At 38.7% G+C, this 23878-nt stretch overlaps 2 protein-coding genes across 10 annotated transcripts in view; one reads left to right on the forward strand and one right to left on the reverse strand.

The window, feature by feature from the left end:
* LOC139745747 (DNA polymerase lambda-like) overlaps positions 1-23878 on the forward strand; it is a 305248-nt gene that overhangs the window by 276406 nt on the left and 4964 nt on the right. For 8 of the 9 annotated variants that reach the window (XR_011711928.1, XR_011711933.1, XR_011711931.1 and 5 more), the window contains 6 exons: positions 3414-3593; positions 6216-6344; positions 8179-8347; positions 11122-11214; positions 14976-15061; positions 16435-16510. Coding sequence is in view for 1 of the 9 variants with exons in the window: in XM_071656272.1 (XP_071512373.1) it covers positions 3414-3593; positions 6216-6344; positions 8179-8347; positions 11122-11207; positions 14976-15061; positions 16435-16510 (726 nt within the window). In the remaining 8 variants the exon portion in view is untranslated. The remainder of the gene's footprint in view (positions 1-3413; positions 3594-6215; positions 6345-8178; positions 8348-11121; positions 11215-14975; positions 15062-16434; positions 16511-23878) is intronic. The other variant, XM_071656272.1, reaches the window with a different exon arrangement.
* The window catches only part of LOC139745751 (uncharacterized), a 45643-nt gene continuing 44434 nt past the window's right edge, over positions 22670-23878 (reverse strand). The window contains exon 6 of the mRNA XM_071656275.1: positions 22670-22909. The gene's annotated coding sequence lies outside the window, so the exon portion shown is untranslated. The remainder of the gene's footprint in view (positions 22910-23878) is intronic.

Raw genomic sequence — 23878 nt, forward strand, 5'->3', positions numbered from 1 at the left:
TTTTCAACATAAACATACATATACATACACACATATACATATATACACATGTACATATCCATACTTGTTGCCTTCATCCATTCTCGTCGTTACCCCACCACACACGAATGTGCTGGAAATGAGATGTTTGCGGTCAATATGTGGTGTGAGGTAGTTTGACCGAGTAATTAATGAAAGGGTAAGAGAGATGTGTGGTAATAAAAAGAGTGTGGTTGAGAGAGCAGAAGAGGGTGTTTTGAAATGGTTTGGTCACATGGAGAAAATGAGAGAGAAAAGATTGACAAAGATATATGTGTCAGAGGTGGAGGGAACAAGAAGTGGGAGACCAAATTGGAGGTGGAAAGATGGAGTGAAAAAGATTTTGAGTGATCGGGGCCTCAACATGCAGGAGGGTGAAAGGCGTTTAAGGAATAGAGTGAATTGGAACGATGTGGTATACCGGGGTCGACGTGGTGTCAATGGATTGAACCAGGGCATGTGACGCGTCTGGGGTAAACCATGGAAAGTTGTGTGGGGCCTGGATGTGGAAAGGGAGCTGTGCTTTCGGTGCATTATACATGACAACTAGAGACTAAGTGTGAACGAATGTGGCCTTTGTTGTCTTTTCCTTGCGCTACCTAGCGCACATGCGGGGGGAGGGTGTTGTCATTTCATGTGTATGCGGGGGGGGGGGGGGGGGGCGACGGGATTGAATAAAGGCAGCAAGTATGAATTATGTACATGTGTATACATGTATATGTCTGTGTATGCATATGTATGTATACGTTTAAATGTAAAGGTATGTATATGTGCGTGTGTAGACGTGTATGTATATACATGTATGTGTGGGTGGGTTGGGCCATTCTTTCGTTTGTTTCCTTGCGCTACCTCGCTAACGCGGGAGACTGCGACAAAGTATAATAAATATATAAACAAATATATTCTTATGAGTCCACGGGGAAAATGAAACACGTTAAGTTCCCAAGTGCATTTTCGTATAATAATCACATCATCAGGGGAGACACAAGAGAGAAATATAAGTCAGTTGATATACAACGAAGAGACGCAGCTAGGACGCCATTTGGTAACATGCAGTTGTCCAAGACAGACAACGAGCGTATCATAAACTTATTACGTGGACAAGAAGGTGAATTGTTTACAATTTCTATGAACAATAAAGTTATGCAATTTGTATTGACCATCACTAATATTAAGATTATAAATCTTTGTGTATTTTATAATAGAAGATTCAATATTTCTCGTGGTAATGGAGTTGGAGTTAATAACTGAGATGGCATTACTCCAGTCAATATAATGATCATAGTTTTCAACGTGATTAAACAATTCATTAGATTCTTGTCTTGTTCTTATACTATATTTATGTTGCGTAAGTCTAACAGAACGATCCTTACCTGTCTGCCCAACATAAAGCTTATCACAATTTCTACATGGTACTTTATAGATGCACTCAGAATTATCTGATGAGGTCCTGATTAAGATATTCTCTATAGTATTATTGTTGCTGAAGGCAACATTTACATTAAAGGATTTAAGCAACATGGGAAGTAAAGTAATATTATTATTAAAAGGGAGAACTAAAAGATTCTTGGTGTCAATGGGAGGTTTGAGCCCTCAACTCTATATAAAATGATTTCTTTGCTAACTTAAGGGATTTATCAATGAAAGACCTAGGATACTGTAACTTAAATCATATATATATATATATATATATATATATATATATATATATATATGTGTGTGTGTGTGTGTGTGTGTGTGTTCATTTCCCATGTAAGTGATGTGGCACTAGGAACAAAGAAATGGGCCTTTCCTTATTTCCACTCTCTGTCATGTACAGTGCACTGAAACCAGAGCTTCCTGTTCACAAGTATACCCCTTAATCCTTTCTTTAGTTTTCCTTTGCCTCTTCATATTCCCTGGATCAGCTTGTTAGCAGCATGTTGTCCCCTGAAAACCACATCACTCCAGTTGGTTCTATCCTTTGCATGCCTCCACCCACTTGCAAGTTGAGAACCCAAGTCTTCAAAGCATCTTTTGCTGAGTATAAACTCAAGTTTTTACGATAGTTTTTATAATGTATTTGCTTTTGTTATGTATACAGTAATTTTAGTTTCCCATAAAATTGTATAAGTATGTTTTCTTGATTTTACTAACATTCTCTACAGTCAGCAATGTTTAACTAAGTTTGTTTTTGAATAAGAAAGTCCAAGAGGGAGGCTGTCTTTTCTCTTATTCCAACATTATGACAGCACCATTGTTAACATTTTTCACTCCATTACTCCACCTACTCCTTGGTTTTATCTCCTTTTCCTTCCACTTATGACATGTATACATCCATAGTCATCCTTTTGTCACACATCCTTTCCATATGTCCAAACCATTGCAGCACACCCTTTTCAACTCTCATGCATACTGCTCTTACTACCTACCTCCTTCCTTCCCTATCATTTCTTATTCAATCGGCCCTCTTCACAATACATACTTTCCACAAACATTTTATTTTCAACATTTACCCTCTTCCTTGCATTGTCGACTGTAGCTCTTGCCTTGCATCCCTACAACATCTTTGGGACTACTATACCTTCAAACAACTCATTTTCACCCTTTTAGAAGGGAGTTATCTCTCTCCAAACATTTCTTAGTACTCCCAGGACATTCATCCCCTTGATCTATGATTCACCTCAGGTTCCTTGCTTCCATTTGCCACCATATCCAATCACAGGTATCTAAAACATTCCACTTCCTCCAAATTTTCTCCATTGTATTTTACACCCAAATAACCAGTCTCTTTGCACTGGTATACATAATAACCTTCCTTTTATTCACATTTATTCTCAACTTTCTCTTTTCACACACTAACCCAAACTCAGACACCAGGTTCCGCAGTTTCTCACTCAAATCTGCCAACAGCACAGTGTCATCAACAAACAAGAACTAACTCACTTTCCAGGTCCCCTCACCGGCTACAGAGTGCATATCTCTCCCTCTCCAAGGCTGTGCATTTAAGTCCTTCACCACCCCATCAAAAAAAATGAAACAGCCACAGTGTCATTACATTATAAATATATATATACTTACATACCACATGTTCTCATTGCATTCTTTCATTTCCATGATTAGTCTATGAAGATTTATTTACATCTCTGTCCTGCCATTTTGGAGAAATAACCATGTCTTCTCTTGAAAGCCCCTGCATATGTGGAATTTGTGATAGGTTGAAAGACTGCAGGGTAACCAAGATAATTTGCTGATAGAGATTGTGCATTTCAGTATATGACACTTGAGAATATGGTAAACTTTTCCACATTTGATTTCACATACTTTTCATCACATGTGAAAATCTATTAAATTACTTATGTTTATATCTCATCTGGTAATTGCTGTACTGTAATTTACAAGTCTTTATGTTTTAGGAAGCACTCGCTATTCATGGTATCGGAGAGCGATTAGCTGACAAAGTGGCTGAAATTGTTGAGAGTGGAAAATTGAGAAAAGTAACAGAAGTTTGTGAAGGTGAGGAAGCAGACACACTGAAGCTGTTTATGGGGGTGTGGGGAGCTGGACCTAGTACATGCCAGACTTGGTATGCCCAGGTTAGTAAGGATTTCAAAGCATCTTTATCATGAGTAAGCATTTCAGAATATTATATGCCACTTGTTTTATGATAGTTCACAGCTGTTTTTTTTTTTTTTCTTTCTTTTTCAGTATATTTCATCTATGAAGATTCTGATAACATTTTTTTTCTGTGTGTATTTCCATCTATCATTATTACTCCATTCATTGGGGTGGATCATATATTTAGACCCACCCTCTACAACTTCACTCACACAAGTGCTCAGCCTGTGCCCAAAGTAAAATTAAATGTAGACTTCCACTTTTGAGTTCTTATTTTTTCACTTTACACACTAAGTTGATTTGTCCATTTAAGAGGCACTTCACCATGATCCGTACATACAGTGAATATCCTTACCAACCAATCAACAACCAGTCATCTCCTTTTTTCAATGAATTCCACTGCAATACCATCCAAACCCGCTGCCTTGCTGGATTTCATCTTTCACAAAGCTGCTTTTACTACCTCTTCTTTCTTCACTAAACCATTCTCCCTGACTCTCTCACTTCGTACACCACCACGACCAAAACATCCTATATTTGCCATGCGATCATCAAACACATTCAACAAACCTTTGAAATACTCACTCCATCACTATCTGTTATCTTTTTCCCACTTCCTCCCTTAACCGATGTTCCCATTTGTTTCCTTGTCTTATACATGTTATTTTCTCCTTCCAAAATATATTTTTATTCCCCCTAAAATTTAATGTCTCTCACCCCACCTCTCACTTGTCCTCTTTTTCCTCCTGCACCTTTCTCTTGACCTCTTGCTGCTTTCTTTTATACATCTCCCAGTCATTTGCACACTTCCTAGCAAATATCATCCAAATGCCTCTCTTTTCTCTTTCACTAACAATCTTACTTCTTCATCCTACCACTCACTACCCTTTCTAATCTGCCCACCTCCCACTTTTCTTATGCCACATGCATCTTTTGCACAAGCTATAACTGCTTCCCTAAATACATCCCACTCCCATGTCATTTGCTGTCACCTTTGCCATTCTACTCTCAATCTTTCCTGGTACTTCCTCACACGTCTCCAAGCTCACTTACTCTCACCACTCTCTCCTCCCCAACATTCTTCCCTCTTTCCTGAAAGCCTCTACAAATCTTCACCTTTGCCTCCACAAGATAATGATCAGACATCCCTCCAGTTGCCCCTCTCAGCACATTAACATCCAAAAGTTTCTCTTTTACATGCTTATCAATTAACACAGTCCCTTTGACCATCTCTCCTATTCACATACATATACTTATTTATATCTCTCTTTTTAAACCAGGTAATCCCAATCACCAGTCTTTTTTCAGCACATAAATCCACAAGCTCTTCACCATTTCTATTTACAACACTGAACACCCCATGTACACCAATTATACCCTCAACTGCCACATACATATACATACACAGACACATACATATAAACACATGTATACATTCATACTTGCTGCCTTCATCCATTTCTGTCTCTACCCCGCCACACAGGACACAGGAAATAGCCCACCCCCCTTATGGCGAGGTAGCGCCAGGAAGACAAACAAGGCCACATTCTCTCACACCCAATTTCTAGCTGTCATATGTAATGCACTGAAACTACAGCTCCCTTTCCACATCTAGGCCTCACAGATCTCTCCATGGTTTACCCCAAATGCTTCACATGCCGTTTCAGTCCATTGACAGCACGTTGACCCCGGTATATCACATCGTTCCAATTCATTCTATTCCGTGCACACCTTTCCCCCTCCCGTAAGTTCAGGCCCTGATCACTCAAAATCTTTTTCACCCAATCCCAGGGGATAGGGAAGAAAGAATACTTCCCACATATTCCCTGCATGTCGTAAAAGGCGACTAAAAGGGGAGGGAGCAGAGGGCTGGAAATCCTCCCCTCTCGTTTTTAGTTTTCAAAAAGAAGGAACAGAGGAGGGGGCCAAGTGAGGATATTTCCTCAAAGGCTCAGTCTTCTGTTCGTAACACTACCTCGCTAACATGGGAAATGGCGAATAGTATGAAGAAAGAAAAATATATATATTTTTTTTTTTTTTAATTTTCCAAAAGAAGGAACAGAGAAGGGGGCCAGGAGAAGATATTCCCTCAAAGGCCCAGTCCTCTGTTCTTAACGCTACCTCGCTATCGCGGGAAATGGCGAATAGTATGAAAAAAAAAATATGTGTGTGTGTGTGTATATATATTCATACTTGCTTGCCTTATCCATTCCCAGCACCACCCTGCCCCACAGGAAACAGCATCGCCACCCCTGAGTAAGTGAGGTAGCACCAGGAAAACAGACAAAGACCACATTTGTTCACTGTCTCTAGCTGTCATGTGTAATGCACCAACACCACAGCTCCTTATCCACATCCAAGCCCCACAGACTTTTCCATGGTTTACCTCATACGTTTCACATGCCCTGGTTCAGTCCATTGACAGCACGCTGACCCAGGTATACCACATCATTCCAGTTGACTCTATTCCTTGCATGCCTCTCACCTTCCTGGATGTTCAGGCCCCAATCGCTCAAAATCTTTTTCAAATCCTTTTGTAAAATGTTACTGTAGGAAAATAATGACCAGTATTCTAAACCAACTTTCATATTATGTTTCAGGGTTTTAGAACTCTTGAAGACTTACTGTCCAAGGCTACATTAACACGCCATCAGCAAATTGGTCTCAAGCATTATGGTGATATCAACAGCCGTATTCCTCGAGAAGAAGTTGCTGAAATTGAGGAATATGTGAGTTTTTTCTTTTAGATAAAAAAAATGCATTCTAATTTTCACTTTTTAAATTATGTTTATATGAATAATGCATTTTCAGATTAATAACTTGTAGTTTTGAATGATATAAAGTAACTGAACCATAAATTGGATAACAGAATATCCTTACAGGAAAAGGGGGATTTATCCCTCCATTTACACAAAAATTATCCCTACATTCAGCAAAGAAGCCTTACCAATGAGAAGGCAACAGTCTTCCCAAGGGGAAATGAAAAAAATTTCAGTGTTTAGTTTAGTCTGAATTATCAGATGCCTTTGATTGGCACTTAAAAGGGCTTTGATATACTCGTACATCATTTAGTTTTTGTAAGCTTTTTAATGGGTTTTCTTGGATTATCAAAACCCTTCTATCTATTTCATGATATTCAACTTCTACATTTGCCAAGAAGCACTGACTCAGAGGATCTACATGTCAGAAGTGGAGGAAGTACCTCTGTATGGGTATCTACACTGAGAATTTTCTGGAAAAGCAGGGCTAGTGCAGGCGAAGAAGATTGATGGGTAGGTTGAAGGAGACTGAAATATCAGGATCTGAACATAGAGGAGGATGAGAAGGGTGTATGGGATAGAATGAATTGGGTGAATGTGGGATATGGTATGGGGTTGTCATTGGACTGAACCAGGGCATTTGAAGGAGTCAAGGTAAACCAAGGAATAGTCTTTATTGTTTCTCTTTGGATGATGGGCTCTGGTTTCATTCCATTATGCTTGGCAGCTAGAAAGTGAATTTGAGCCTCACTGAGGCTGAAGTAATAGTTTATAAAGAAATCAGCAACTTAATATTTTTTCATGCTTGCTTACCTTTCTTTCTTTAGTAAGGAAGCTCCAGGAACAGACATCATACATGTTGCTTTAGAAGACTATAATTACACTTAAAATTGTATTAGGTATGCATGTGAGAAACAGATTAACTAATTTTGCACAGCCCAACTCTTCAGTGTCAGCAACCCATATTCTTTGACGTCAGTCTAGTTTCCAGTTGGAACTAATTGTAAAACAGAATGGTGACATCCAAGAGTTTTTACTTGTAAAGCCCATTAGTATTGTTATTTTATGACCCAATGTCTATTTCAAGGGGCTTCTGCAGCTTTAAGGTTGTGCACCAGTCAGGATCACAGAGAAAGGATGGACTCCTTTTAAGTGAGAAGATCTACAAGACAGTGCAGTAAATGCTTATTTAACCATTCTGGTTGGGCATTCCATAACATGATAACACCATACCGTGTTGATGCTCCACTCACTGTAATTATCAGCTTCACCCTCAGGCCTTTATTTGTTGGGTACATGACGAGCCTCCCACTACTCATCACCAAAGCTGGTAAATGCTACCACCAGACATTTAAGTCGTGCTCCAGTTCTTGAACTATGCATTAATGTACAGTTATATAAATCCTTTACAAATTAATAACGAGTTATTATTATTCAGGATCGCAAGGATATTTTTTGCATAACATTCCACTCTTACTGTTCTCACAACATTAGAGCTTTATGTCCCCTGTCCCATCTCAGCTAAAAAAAAAAAAAAATCAGTCTGGTAATACACTGAGTGTTGATAAAATGAGCATCCATGGTACTTCTTGCTGTACTGACATGGTACAGCCTTGCAAAACTTGACTTACCACCAGGGGTTTAATCATATGCACATTGTGTCCACTAAGACTAGAGGGTTGTTTTGTCTTATTTAGTGCTGAACATTAGGCAAGTCTTCTGACATCCATTAAGGTATATGCCAGAATACCATCTGTATCACTGACGAATGTATTATGTGTGAAACATATACTTTAAATTCTAGGTACGCTCAGTTGCACTGACTATTCAAAAAGGGCTGATTGTTATGGTGTGTGGGTCATATCGCCGAGGCAAGCCAAACTGTGGAGATGTTGATATTCTTATTACTCACCCTGATGGACATTCTCATAAGAATCTGTTCAAACTTATTCTGAATCATCTAAGAGAAACAGGTGAGTTTGAGTACAAGAATGCAAACATAAGATTATATCTGAACTTAACAGATTAACCCTTTCTCTGTGGCAGGCTCTTAATCCAGCACCCATTTCCAGTGGTGGGTTTTTTGAAATTCATAAAAAAAAAAAAAAGAGTATTTTACATTTTGACAGTGAAATTGAAAATAGTAATTTGATTCATCAATAATACAACCTCAAGACCCCTGTTTTAAGGTTCCCTTAGCTTTGGAATAGCTCTCCAATCACAAGCAGGGAAATGATGGACTCCTTTACAGTGAGAAGCTCCTCGATGAGACTGTACTCCTTACTGTTCACTGAGAATGAATGCAGCCTCACTGAAGGTAACTTTTCACATGCACTGTAATAGCTAGCTGGCAAAGTCTGGTAACACCAATAAAGTGCTTATCGATGATTACAAAAATGTAAAATTCGTAGATGCAGTTGTTTATACCTATGCTATGAGATGTCAAAGGATGTATGTCATCAGCCACCATAGCCACTATGTGCTGTTAGACATGAGTACACTACTGCATTTTTTCTTGCTTTTGTCACACCAACACAATAGTGTACATCGTGTTTGTGTGAGCACATACCAATTCAATATGATTATCTGTCTTGTATGAGCAGTTATACTAGAGATATATAATAAATCCAAGAAATTATCCACTGCTTCAGTAGGACAATTTTGTATTGTTTTTTCCAACATATTGAGATAAAGCAGCCCCTAGAAGGGAAAAAAAAATTATTCTAGTGTATTGCAGCACTTGGTGGATGGCAATGGCCAACATTAACTCTGATTTTTATTTTTCAGTACCTTAAACAATATTTACTTGCACCATCCACAGTGTGACCATGTATGTACCATCCATGATGAAAAGGTTAATGTAATAAAACATACTCATTGTGCTTATATTGGGTACATTGTTGAGAAGATTTCAGGGATGAATATGTGTATTAGAGTAATAGAATTGTGACACCATATATCAAGAGTGGCAAGATGTAATGAATTAGATATTATCCTGGAAATATGTAATGAATTAGATATTATCCTTGTTTCTCATTTTGAACATTTACAATGATCTCCAGCTTCAGTCTAATTTGAGAAATTTTAATCCAGAAAATGTAAGGTTTTAGGAAGTAATAAGAAGGTACAGATATACTATATAGTTTGAAGAGCAAGGTCTACTGATGATCTATTCCATGTGACTCACCTCTAGGTCCGCTTCTCTCAATGATTTTGGTGAAATTTTGTGGTAGCCTTCAACATCTCCGAAGCATTTGACAGGGTGTGGCACAAGTCTTTGCTTGCTAAACTCCCTTCCTTTGGTTTCACAGCTTCTCTCTCTTCTCTAGAGCATAGATTCCCCTCAAGTTGTTCTATCACAGTAGTCATTAATGGAGAAACTTCGATTCTCCTATCCTGTCAGTTGTGGTGTTCCTCAGGGCTCTATCCTGTCACATACTTTCTTCTTTTAGTAAACAGTTTTCCCTCTTCTACTTCTGACTCTGTTCACTCTTATGCTGGTGATTTCACTTTACTTACGTCATCTCACTTTTGCTTTCCTGCTCACATTAATACTCACTCTTTTTCTTGCACTAATATTATTTCCTCTCTTAGCTTGGACCTGTGCAGCATTTTGGATTGGGAAAACAGTAACCTTGTAAAATTCAGTGGTGCTAAAATGCAATTTCTCCCAATATCTCTTTCTAAGAATAATTTCTTCCCCACCTGGTTAATTCTGAAATATCACATTTCAATTCTGTAATGAAGTAAACATGATGGGCAAAATCGTATCCCCCTCTCTGTCCTGGAAACCCCACATAATCAATATCACAAAGTTTGCTTCCCAAAAGCCGAGCGTGTGGTGCCATTATTTTTCTTGTACTCATTTGCTTTCCTATTCACTTCTTGGCTGCCAGTTTGACCTGAATAGAAGTCCATGCACTAGAGACCACACATAGTACTTTATGTTCTTTTATAGAATTTTCTGTTATTGTGTAACCCATGGAGCTCTACCTCAATGTATTACAGTTTGTCACAGTTTATCTTTGTACAGCATCCACTGATTTTCTTTTACATAGATTTTTTTTTTACCATTTTAAGGATAAGGCACCATCAACCATTTTGTTTATTTTTTTACAAGATGTTAATAATAAAATTTTGGGTTCACTGAATAGTGATTGACACAAAACTGTTAAGTGCCTCACAAGTTATTACCTTATTCAGTTCTTTAGTAAAAGGGTGACTTGCTGTCTTTGAAGTCTCCCTCTCTGCCTTATGCATGCAATTTGGGAGGTCACTGTACACCAGTACATGTCTAACCTCCTGTTAATAGATGAGAGAATATTTTTTCCTGATGTGTTTAAACAACTACATATAATACTACTTCCTCCCCTGTAACAAATGGCCTTGGGTATTGTGGTGCAAGTGTTCTTGGCAGGTGAAGGTTGGGTAGGGAGTTGCCTAAGTGAAAAAGAGCTGACTATGGAGGAGCTTAAATAATTACATCATCCATCCATCAGAAATGGAAATCTCAAATGTCCTATTCCATTGACCAGTCATAACACATTTGTGTAAGCAGAGTCTCAACAAATCTTCTAGGATGTTGTCTGTGTAATGCAGGGAAGATAATTGTATCCCTCAGATCGTCTTTGGTATCACAGGTGTATCATATAGCTGTTCTTCCATAGCCATAGTCTATAGGTTCACTAGTTATATTACTATTTTAGACCTCATTTTTGATAGCAATTAATGGTATTTTCTGTTTCAGGATTTTTGACAGATGATCTTGTAACTCAAGAAGTCAGTGGGAATCAGCAGAAGTACCTTGGTGTATGCAAGATACCTAGGAGAAAAGCGAAAGGTCAGTAATTTTATAGTTACTCTAAAATATCGTGTTTTTTTTAGCACTGTAAAATATAAGAAAGCATAGTATGACTAAAGGAGAGGTTATTTTGCCTCTTTATCCTGTCAGTTTCAGCTTGTTACAATATGTTATTAACTTGGCATGATTAAATTTTGGGACAATTTATAGTCTTAACTTTACTCATACCTTTGTGTCCCAGAGTCCCCTCTATTTTCTCTGGGGATCCTGCAGCATTCAAGAAGCCAGACACATAATGTAGTAATGTTGTGTTTATCCATGTATAGGGAGTGTAGGGCATTTGAGCAGTAAATGTTCAGTATCTTCATTGTGACAGCTACATCATGAACACAAAGGATCTTGAGATATGTTAAATTGGTGTTTGTTTTTGTGTGGGGATGGATGGCCAGAGCACATATAAGAATGTGTAACTCATATATGTCTGGGGAATATGGTTTCGGATGGATGTATGTCTCATGAGTTGGTAATTAAGACTTAGTCGGGAGGGTGGCTATTTAGTGCTTGTTAGTTATCTTGGTGTATATATGTTTTGTGAGATGGTAATTAAGACTTAGTCGGGAGGGTGGCTATTTAGTGCTTGTTAGTTATCTTGGTGTATATATGTTTTGTCAGTTTTGAGTTTGTTTGGGGTGGGAGGATCTATGAGTGAAGATTGCTGAAGTGTGAAGCAGGGGTAAGGCCTTGATATCTCTTTGGTGATTAGTGGTTATTTATGGAGTGGGTTGGATAAGAAGGATTGAGTGTAATTGGATAGAATTAAGCACTGGGCATAGGCTATTTAGTTGTGATTGAATTGGGAGGATCATTTCATAGTGTAGGTGTTGAGTGTTTGTGGTTGTTAGGTAGGATGTGATTGTTCTCAGTGCTCTGTTTTATATTGATAGCAGCTTTGTAACATTCGTTTTTGACAGGCAGGTGAGGCATAGTTTACATGAGAAAGACAACAGGAGGCTTGATTGGTCCACAACTGGGTTGTCTAGTTTAAAAAATAAAGAGTTTAACTTGACAAGAAAATGTAATTCCGTTCAGCAGTTTTTAAGCTATCACCAACTCCCTGTTGCTGCACATTAGCCTTCTGCTGTCTCCATTACCACTGTCACTTATACAGTTTACTTCTGGCATTTTTCTCAAAGTATACCTGAATTTATAAAATATTTGGTTAAACATTTGAAGGTATTCATAGTCTTAGCACTCTCTACATCTGATGGTAATTTATTCCAGTGCTTAACATACTGATAGGAAAAGAAGCTTTTTCCCACATCCGTACTACATCTTATAGCTTTGAGGTTTATTCCATTTGTCTTAGTAACTGTTATTTTCGTATATTTCAAAAAGATTTTCTTGATTTACTTTCTCGAACTTGTTCAGAATTTTTAACACTTGAATTAAGTTAGAGAGTTTCCATATAGTCTGTAGTCATAACATACATTCTTGTCACCAAAGTGCATAACTTTACACTTGTTTGCATTAAACTTCATTTACCATCTGTCTCACCACTATGCTAGTAACTTTAGGTCTCTTTGATTCATTTCTCAGTCCCACCTGTTTAGAGCTCTACCTCCTAGTTTAGTATCATCAGCATACTTGGAGATCTTAGATATGAGACCGAATTCTAGGTCATCATTGTCCATTATGAAAAGAATTAGGCCCAGGACCAATCCCTGTGGCACACCTCTCATTGCGTCTAGCCAATCTGAGGCTTCACTATTTAATACTACTCTGCTTTATTCCAGTAAGCCAGCCTACGATCCATGTACAGAGTTCTTCTTGTGAGGTACTTTATCGAAAGCCTTTTGGAAATCTAAATATACTACATCAGAGAGTACTTTTTCATCCCAGTTCTTATAAATAACATTACAAAATTCCAGCAGATTTGTCAGGCAGGATCTTCTATTGCAGAAACCATGTTGGTAGTCCAATATAATTTTGTGATCTAGAAATGTGACGATTTTATCATATTATTTTTTCCATTGTTTTACCAAACACTAATGTAAGGCTAATTGGGCAGTAGCTCAAAGCACACATTGTCTTGTTTTTTATATATAGGAGTAACATTTGCTATTTTCCTGACCATCTGATAGAGTTTGTTGAATATTTTTGTGGGGTATATCAGCCAGCTGTCTCCTGACCTCTTGTAAAAATCTTGGAGCCATGTTATTTGGGCCATTGGAATTGTTAGAATTTAATTGGTCCAGGTATTTAAGTACCTGAGAGCTCTCTATTTCTCTTAGCTTCAACTGTTCTTCATTGGATCCTTGAAACATTATTGGTTGTAGTATTTGAAATGTTTCTTCTATTGTGAATGCAGAGTTAAAGGAATAATTTGGTATGGTAGCCATGTCCATGACGTCAGTACTTAGTGTCTCATGTTTATTTCATAGTCTTCCTCTGTCTTGTCTTATATATTCGAAGAATTCTTATTATTGTTCTTAACTTTCAAGGAAATTCTTTTTTCCTCCTCACATTTACTGTGTCCTATGACCATCTTACACTTTCTTTGAATTTTGATTAATTCCTGGCGATTTTCATCAGTTCCCATTGATTTGAATTTCTTAAATGTTTTCTTCTTTTGGCAAATAAGTCCTTCTATTCTCCTTTTCATTTATGATGGTTTTGAAATATTGCAAGTTCTCTTCGTAATTCGTGGAATGTTTATTTCAATCTCAAGTAGTGTGTTTTTAGAATTATTTTACATTTTCTCTACTGTGTGAACATCAAGAAGTTTTGTCCAATTGGTACTGTGAATTTCATGTCTAATGTTTTCAAAATTTGCTTACTGGTAATCTTGGATCAAGAGTTTGTTGTCATTTATTTCAAAATCTAAATTTATCTCTAATCTAATTAAACTGTGATCTCTGGATGACAAACTCTCACCTACTTCACAAGAGTTGATTAAATTTATGTCGCTGGTGAGGACAAGATCAAGAATGCTGTTACCTCTAGTTGGTTTTTTAATTAACTGTTCCAGAAAAGCAACTTCAATCAGTTACATTAGTCTTGTTCCTTCTTGGATGGAGTAGATGCTTTGTTTGTATAGGATACCAAGGAATTCTTTTTCTTGTCCAAATCTGGTGACATTTAGTGTTCTAAGGGCATACAGTTTGTTTGTTGCTTTTGTATTGATGTTTGTGGTGTGATATAAATTTTATGTGTTTTATATGTGATCCCCAGGATAAGTTGGCATTTTGATGAGAAGAAATGACTGGCCATTCTAGGGGTACAGGAGGGTACAGGTTGGATTTCTGTCTGTGTGGTGTTAATACAGGGACTGTAGACTTCTGTAGAGATGCAATTTATGAATTAAAAGAGAAAACAATCCATAAACATTAGTAAAATACCAACCAGCATAACAAAGGCACTAGGGCCAAGTAGCTGAAGGTTTCAAACCTTCAGAAAGTTGCTCGAACAAGCCATTTTTCTTTATGAGGAATAATGAGTCAGCATGAGGTACACTGAAGTAACAACTCTTATGCCATGCCTAGAAACTGATTGGATAATGAAAACATGTTGAGTCCAAAAATTACAAGATAATTGTCACTAGAAGTTGCAGACAGCCAGTTACTGATAGTATTCTTTTAAAAAAACTGTAAAACAATTTCTTTTTGAAATGAGTCTACCACTCATTGACAGCATCTTTACTTGTAGATCATTCTACCCAACAGTAATCAAAATTTACATTTCCAGCCCAACAGTTTACAGTACTGATATATTATTTTCATAATTTTCTTTCCTTATTACAGCACAGACGCCTTGATTTGATTGTCGTTCCATATGCAGAATTTGCCCCTGCAAAAATGTACTTCACAGGATCTGCACATTTTAATAGGTTGGTAGTAGTTATTTGTTGCCCTGTGTAATCTTGACAAAAATTTAATTACATGCAACAGATTCTCAACATGGAAGGTGCCTGAATTAAAGAATGCCCAGTCACATTTCATTGCTAAGTAAACAGCCCTTACCTTCATTTGGTACAGGACTAAAGACGTGAGGTGAGATACTTGGACCTGTAGACCTCTCTCTCTCTCTCCCTCCCTCTCTGCCCCCCCTAATGTTCACCATGACAAGCCTTCCCCAGTAACTCTGAAAGAAAACAGTATAAACCAGCTAAGTAGCATTAAGTAGCATTCATGCAGTCCCTTACTCTCTTTATTAATCCCATGGACCTCAGTAGTAGCCAAGACATCAGCCAGAGGTTAGTCATTACCAGGCCACCATACTTCTCAAACAATCACTGAAAACAATCACTGAAAAATCTTTAAATTGTACTAAGGCCTTATTCTCATAATTTGCAGGAATTTCGTGTCAAAGCAAGAACCTGACATTGGTACCTAATATCCATGAATGCTTCGCTGTGAGTGTAGAATGTACTTATACCATCATCTTTTACTTATAGTTCAAGTTAAGATAATATGTAATATACCAAAATATGTAATGTACCAAAATGAAGAGTCTGCTACCCACAGCAAAACCCCACAGTAATTGTTTCACATGCTCTAGTGCATAGGTTAACAATATGTCTACTCACCCTTGCCCATATACCACATCAGTGCATTTCATTTCATGCCTTGCATGCCTCTCCTCCTACTGAATGTTTAAAGCCCAATACCTCAAAGCCTCTTTTCACTCCAAACTTTCATTTTCTTGGTCTCTTTTTTTTCTTTCCTCCTTGCTCCTTCCTTTTCTGACACATAGATCCTTTTAATCAGTCTTTCTTTGCTTATCTTCTCCATATGCCCTGATTATACCACCATACCCTTTTACTGGGCTTGATTTTGTTGTATTCAGTTCATGTGATTACGAAGAAATGTCACATGCTACAATTATGATGACAATGCACTACAGTTATCCATGTATTATAGATTTACGGATAAATTTGTATATTTCCGTAAAGTGCTGCATTGGTTTCCCTTGCTTTTCCTCTTAAAAATACTATTTATTGAATCATGATGATGTTCATAGTCACTTTACCTCATAAAGCAGACATTTTTTTTTTTATGTTATTAGTCAAATGATTGAGACCATCAGTTATCAGTCTGTTTTCTACCTTCTTTGGCATACTGCTATTGCAGAGCATCCTTTCTAAATTGTTTCCTGTTCTTCAGCTGGAAAAATAATCTGCTTGCATTAATTTATCAGTAAGAAAAAGACCGACCATCCTTTTCTTAAGATGAAGGTTATCCTGAGAATATCCTTTTGCAGGTCAATGAGACTACTAGCAACTAAAAAGGGCATGAGTCTTTCAGAGCATGGCCTTCGTGCAGGAGTTGTAAGACAGGTCTGTTTCCATTGCATCAATTTTGTCTAATTAATGTACTGTACAGTACTGAAATTTTTTTAAACCCCTAATGAACTTTACGAAAATTTTTCATATGATTATATAGACATGGTTAGGAGCAGGTTGAACATGTAAGGAATTACACTGTAGAAGCACTGTGTGGTAGTAATTGCTGTCTAACTAAGAGAGCTAGTCCAGATCTAGGTGTGGTGAAATAGTTTCAGCAAATGGAAAGGATTTATTTTAAGTGTCAGAAGTGGAGGAAGCAAGGGTAAGGGAGTGATGAAAGGATGGAGTGAAAGAGGCTTTGTGGTGTCAGCCCTGAATGTCCAGGAGGGTGAATGCATGCATGGGATAGAATTAATTGGAATGAGGAAATTTACAGGGGGTGGCATGCTATCAGTGAACCAAACCAGGATGTTTGAAGAGATCAAGGGAAACTAGGGAATGGTGTGTGGAGCCATACATGCCTTAATCCTCATACATCCTCTATAAAAACTTTTCACTCCTAGCAACTTACCTCCCACACCATATACTCTTAATACCTTCCACAGAGCATCTCTATCAACTCTGTCATATGCCCTCTCCAAATCCATAAATGCAACATAAATCCATTTGTTTTTCTAAGTATTTCTCACATACATTTTTCAAAGCATACACCTGATCCACACATCCTCTACCACTTCTGAAGCCACATCGCTTTTCCCCAATCTGATATGTATATTTATATATTCATTTATTATAATTTGTCGCTGTCTCCCGTGTTAGCAAGGTAGCACAAGGAAACACATGAAAGAATGACCCAACCCACACACATACACATGTAAATACATACATGCCCACACACGCACATATACATATCTATATATTTCTATGTTATTTTATCCATTTATTATACTTTGTCGCTGTCTCCCGTGTTAGCGAGGTAGCGCAAGGAAACAGATGAAAGAATGGCCCAACCCACCCACATACACATGTATATACATACACGTCCACACACACACATATACATACCTATACATCTCAGTGTATACATATAGATATACACACACAGACACATACATATATACTTTTTTCTTTCTTTCAAACTATTCGCCATTTCCCGCATTAGCGAGGTAGCGTTAAGAACAGAGAACTGGGCCTTTAAGGGAATATCCTCACCTGGCCCCCTTCTCTATTCCTTCTTTTGGAAAATTAAAAAAAAATAATGAGAGGGGAGGATTTCCAGCCCCCCACTCCCTCCCCTTTTAGTCGCCTTCTACGACACGCAGGGAATACGTGGGAAGTATTCTTTCTCCCCTATCCCCAGGGATATGGGAGAATACACATATACATAATTCATACTGTCTGCCCTTATTCATTCCCGTTGCCACCCGCCACACATGAAATGGAAACCCCCTCCCTCTGCATGTGCGCGAGGTAGCGCTAGGAAAAGACAACAAAGACCACATTTGTTCACACTCAGTCTCTAGCTGTCATGTATAATGCACCGAAACCACAGCTCCCTTTCCACATACAGGCCCCACAAAACTTTCCATGGTTTACCCCAGACACTTCACATGCCCTGGTTCAATCCATTGACAGCACGTCGACCCCAGTATACCACATCGTTCCAATTTGCTCTATTCCTTGCACGCTTTTCACCCTCCTGCATGTTCAGGCCCTGATCACTCAAAATCTTTTTCACTCCATTTTTCCACTTCCAATTTGGTCTCCCACTTCTCCTCATTCCCTCCACCTCTGACACACATATACTCTTTGTCAATCTTTCCTCACTCATTCTCTCCATGTGACCAAACCATTTCAAAACACCCTCTTATGCTCTCTCAACCACATTCTTTTTATTACCACATATCTCTCTTACCCTTTCATTACTTACTCGATCAAACCACCTCACACCACATATTGTCCTCAAACATCTCATTTCCAACACATCCACCCACTTCCGCACAACTCTATCTATAGCCCACGCCTTGCAACCATATAACATTGTTGGAACCACTATTCCTTCAAACATACCCATTTTTGCTCTCCAAGGTACCGTTCTTGACTTCCACACATTTTCCAATGCTCCCAGAACTTTCGCCCCCTCCCCCACCCTATGATTCACTTCCGCTTCCATGGTTCCATCCGCTGCCATATTCACTCCCACATATCTAGAACACTTCACTTCCTCCAGTTTTTCTCCACAATTGACTGGCCCCTCATCCCTACTGTGCCTAATAACCTTGCTCTTATTCACATTTACTCTCAGCTTTCTTCTTTCAAACACTTTACCAAACTCAGTCACCAGTTTCTGCAGTTTCTCACCCTAGTCAGTCATCAGCGCTGTATCATCAGCAAACAACAACTGACTCACTTCCCAAGCTCTCTCATCCACAACAGACTGCATACTTGCCCCTCTTTCCAAAACTCTTGCATTCACCTCCCTAACCCCATCCATAAACAAATTAAACAACCATGGAGACATCACGCACCCCTGCCGCAAACTACCATTCACTGAGAACCAATCACTTTCCTCTCTACCTACATGTACACATGCCTTACATCCTCGATAAAAACTTTTCACTGCTGCTAACAACTTAACTCCCACACCATATATTTTTAATACCTTCCACAGAGCATCCCTATCAACTCTATCATATGCCTTTTCCAGATCCATAAATGCCACATACAAATCCATTTGCTTTTCTAAGTATTTCTCACATACATTTTTCAAAGCAAACACCTGGTCCCCACATCCTCTACCACTTCTGAAACCACACTACTCTTCCCCAGTCTGATGCTCTGTGCATGCCTTCACCCTCTCAATCAATACTCTCCCATATAATTTCCCAGGAATACTCAATAAACTTATACCTCTGTAATTTGAGCACTCACTCATGTATGTATATACATGTGTATGTGGGTGGGTTGGGCCATTCTTTCATCTGTTTCCTTGCACTACCTCGCTAACGCAGGAGACAGCAACAAAGTATAATAAAAAAAAATATATATATATACATTTTTATTTTTTTATTTTTTTTATTTTGCTTTGTCGCTGTCTCCCGCGTTTGCGAGGTAGCGCAAGGAAACAGACGAAAGAAATGGCCCAACCTACCCCCATATACAATGTATATACATACACGTCCACACACGCAAATATACATACCTATACATCTCAATGTACACATATATATACACACACAGACACATACATATATACCCATGCACACAATTCACACTGTCTGCCTTTATTTATTCCCATCGCCACCTCGCCACACATGGAATACCATCCCCCTCCCCCCTCATGTGTGCGAGGTAGCACTAGGAAAAGACAACAAAGGCCCCATTCGTTCACACTCAGTCTCTAGCTGTCATGCAATAATGCCCGAAACCACAGCTCCCTTTCCACATCCAGGCCCCACACAACTTTCCATGGTTTACCCCAGACGCTTCACATGCCCTGATTTAACCCACTGACAGCACGTCAACCCCGGTACACCACATCGATCCAATTCACTCTATTCCTTGCCCTCTCACCCTCCTGCATGTTCAGGCCCCGATCACACAAAATCTTTTTCACTCCATCCTTCCACCTCCAATTTGGTCTCCCACTTCTCCTCGTTCCCTCCACCTCCGACGCATATATCCTCTTGGTCAATCTTTCCTCACTCATTCTCTCCATGTGCCCAAACCATTTCAAAACACCCTCTTCTGCTCTCTCAACCATGCTCTTTTTATTTCCACACATCTCTCTTACCCTTACATTACTTACTCGATCAAACCACCTCACACCACACATTGTCCTCAAACATCTCATTTCCAGCACATCCACCCTCCTGCGCACAACTCTATCCATAGCCCACGCCTCGCAACCATACAACATTGTTGGAACCACTATTCCTTCAAACATACCCATTTTTGCTTTCCGAGATAATGTTCTCGACTTCCACACATTCTTCAAGGCTCCCAAGATTTTCGCCCCCTCCCCCACCCTATGATTCACTTCCGCTTCCATGGTTCCATCCGCTGCCAGATCCACTCCCAGATATCTAAAACACTTTACTTCCTCCAGTTTTTCTCCATTCAAACTTACCTCCCAATTGACTTGACCCTCAACCCTACTGTACCTAATAACCTTGCTCTTATTCACATTTACTCTTAACTTTCTTCTTTCACACACTTTACCAAACTCAGTCACCAGCTTCTGCAGTACCTCACATGAATCAGCCACCAGCGCTGTATCATCAGCAAACAACAACTGACTCACTTCCCAAGCTCTCTCATCCACAACAGACTTCATACTTGCCCCTCTTTCCAAAACTCTTGCATTCACCTCCCTAACAACCCCATCCATAAACAAATTAAACAACCATGGAGACATCACACACCCCTGCCGCAAACCTACATTCACTGAGAACCAATCACTTTCCTCTCTTCCTACACGTACACATGCCTTACATCCTCGATAAAAACTTTTCACTGCTTCTAACAACTTGCCTCCCACACCATATATTCTTAATACCTTCCACAGAGCATCTCTATCAACTCTATCATATGCCTTCTCCAGATCCATAAATGCTACATACAAATCCATTTGCTTTTCTAAGTATTTCTCATGTATATTCTTCAAAGCAAACACCTGATCCACACATCCTCTACCACTTCTGAAACCACACTGCTCTTCCCCAATCTGATGCTCTGTACATGTCTTCACCCTCTTAATCAATACCCTCCCATATAATTTACCAGGAATACTCAACAAACTTATACCTCTTTATACCTCTGTAATTTGAGCACTCACTCTTATCCCCTTTGCCTTTGTACAATGGCACTATGCACGCATTCCACCAATCCTCAGGCACCTCACCATGAGTCATACATACATTAAATAACCTTACCAACCAGTCAACAATACAGTTTTCCTATTTATCCTTTAAAATAATTTTTTCAATAAAATTATACTCCATGATTAATTTAGTCAAATGTTTTTGAATATCTAAGTAGAAGTGTGCCTTCTTTTCCCTCTCATTAGCCTTTCACATATGCAGTTTTAGTCTTTCATTTGTACAGTATAGGGAAAGAGCTCAACACATGTGGTACCCCACCTGAACTCTGTGCCATCAAGTAGCCTTTTAAACCTCTGTAAACTGCTAGCATTCACCATCTTATTGGGTTTTTCATTTCAACCATCCCCACCCTAACACTATAAACCAATAATTTAGAACATCCTTTCTAACTAGCTATTTACCCAGTTTTTTGTTGTGGCCTCTATTGCTGCATCTCTTAAGAGAACTATTCACTATCAGTATAATCTAGCTGATCTAGAAACTTGATGGGTTTTCAAATACCCCCTTATTCTCCTCTCCAATTCTTTTAATTTAGGTACCATCTTATTGCTCTTCTTTATATATAGCTGAGGTGGCCAGACTTATAAGGCATAGTGGAGTCTTAATCTGAAATACATTGAGAATAATTTTTCAGCCATGCCCTCATCATATATTTAAATGTGATTCTCATTTTTGCCAGCAGATTGTTTGTCTATTTCACAGTTGTCCTCATGTGTACTTCTGGTGATAGATTGGTACAGTATAGATGAGGCACAGTGTCAACTCCAAGATCACTTTCACATACAGAGTCCTGTAATTCACTTTCTGCTAAGCCTTATTTTGCTTTATCCCATCTTCATTATCTTGTGCTTACTCAAGTGTCCACTTATCTGACCAGTTTTGGAGTTTGTTCACGTCCACAAGTAGGCTGTTGGAATCATCACCTTATTTGATTTCTCTCATAACCTTGTTATGTTTAGGTACAATCCAGTACATCAGGTACACAGAATGGCATGGGCCCAAAACTCTGCCCTGTGGCAAGCTGCTTGAAACCCTAGGCAACTTCAAGGATGCACCTCTAACCCTTGTAACTTTCTCCCTTCCAATAAGGTAGTCTTCTATCCAGTGGAGGAGTCCAGCCCTTATTCCTACCTATGGATCTAAATTCTTATATCAACCTCTAGTGAAAAATAGTGTCAAAGGCTTTCTGGCAGTCCAAGAACACAGTCATCTCCTCCCTATCTTTGATTTAAGATAGGACTCAACCATTCTTAGATGTCCAGAAGATTGATTATGCATGACTTCCTTTCCCTAATAACATGGTGTCTCCCAGTTAAAAAATTTCTCCTTTGCAGGTAATCATTCATTAGCTTTCTGATTATCTTTCCCACTGTTCTGCAAATCACTCAGTGAGACTGGCCTGTAATTCAGTGCGATTTCCTGATCATCTTTCATCGATGCAGGCACAACATTTGCTCTCCTCCACATCTTTGGTACTACCTCATCCATAAATGACATGCTCAACAAGTGGTCTAGCCTTCACACATTCTTTCAGCACGTATGGGTTGATTCCATCGGGACCATGGTTCTGAAAAAGGTCAAGCTGTTTTAATAGCCTGCTTATGTTATTTCTGTCAATCAATATATGTTCCAAAACTTCATCTCCCTCCCAACACTTACCAACTCATCATTCATCTCCTCACATATTTTCTCATCAGATTAAGTTGTGCATGAGCATCTGCAAATCCAAGGTTTTACTTTAATATTAGATATATAGCACAATAAAAAAAGCTAATATTGGTATTGCTGTTTCCTAAGTTTCACAAATGGTATCCTCCTGTGAGAAAGATTATCTCTTGTCAAGGGTTAAGATAACAGAATACCTTGAACCTGTACGCACAATGGGAACTTATGCCCTACTAACCTTGCCCAACCCTTCTCAGTATATATACAGTATAGATTTTTCATACATAATTGCCTTTCCTGCTTTGGTGAGGTAGCCTGAAGAAGAAACAGTTAACTCATTTCCAAATATCCTATCTCTGGAAGTCATGTATAATGCATCAAAGCCAGAGACTGCTATCCACAGCTAAGTTGTCATTAATTTTGTAATCATCCTCTCTACATGTCCGAACAATATCAGGGTCTCTTAAAATAGTTCAGACATGTGCTGAGGGAGAGAGTTCAGACATATGCAGAGGTAGAGACTGACAGTGAGGATCAATGTATCAAATGTGGAGGAAGTAACAGGACAAGGGAACAGTGATATATATGCTCGTTATGTCAGGCATGGAAAATAATTTCTATTTAGAGATCCAAGTCTGTGCGTTTTGACAAAGGTATGAAGGACATATGCACCTGCTACCCACACTCCCTATTGTGTGGTACTACTGATAACTCTTCATTAGTTAGTCAGTACTTAGGCCATGATATTAATCTACCTTAATTGTGGAGCAGTGATTTTATAGAAGGTTCCTTTTTGGAGACGTGACTGGCTATCCTAACATAGCAGTTAATTTGGGAAATGGTGAACAGTGAACATTTCTTTGAGAGATGC

This window comes from Panulirus ornatus, chromosome 62 (genome assembly GCF_036320965.1).
Source record: "Panulirus ornatus isolate Po-2019 chromosome 62, ASM3632096v1, whole genome shotgun sequence".
NCBI lineage: Eukaryota > Metazoa > Arthropoda > Malacostraca > Decapoda > Palinuridae > Panulirus > Panulirus ornatus.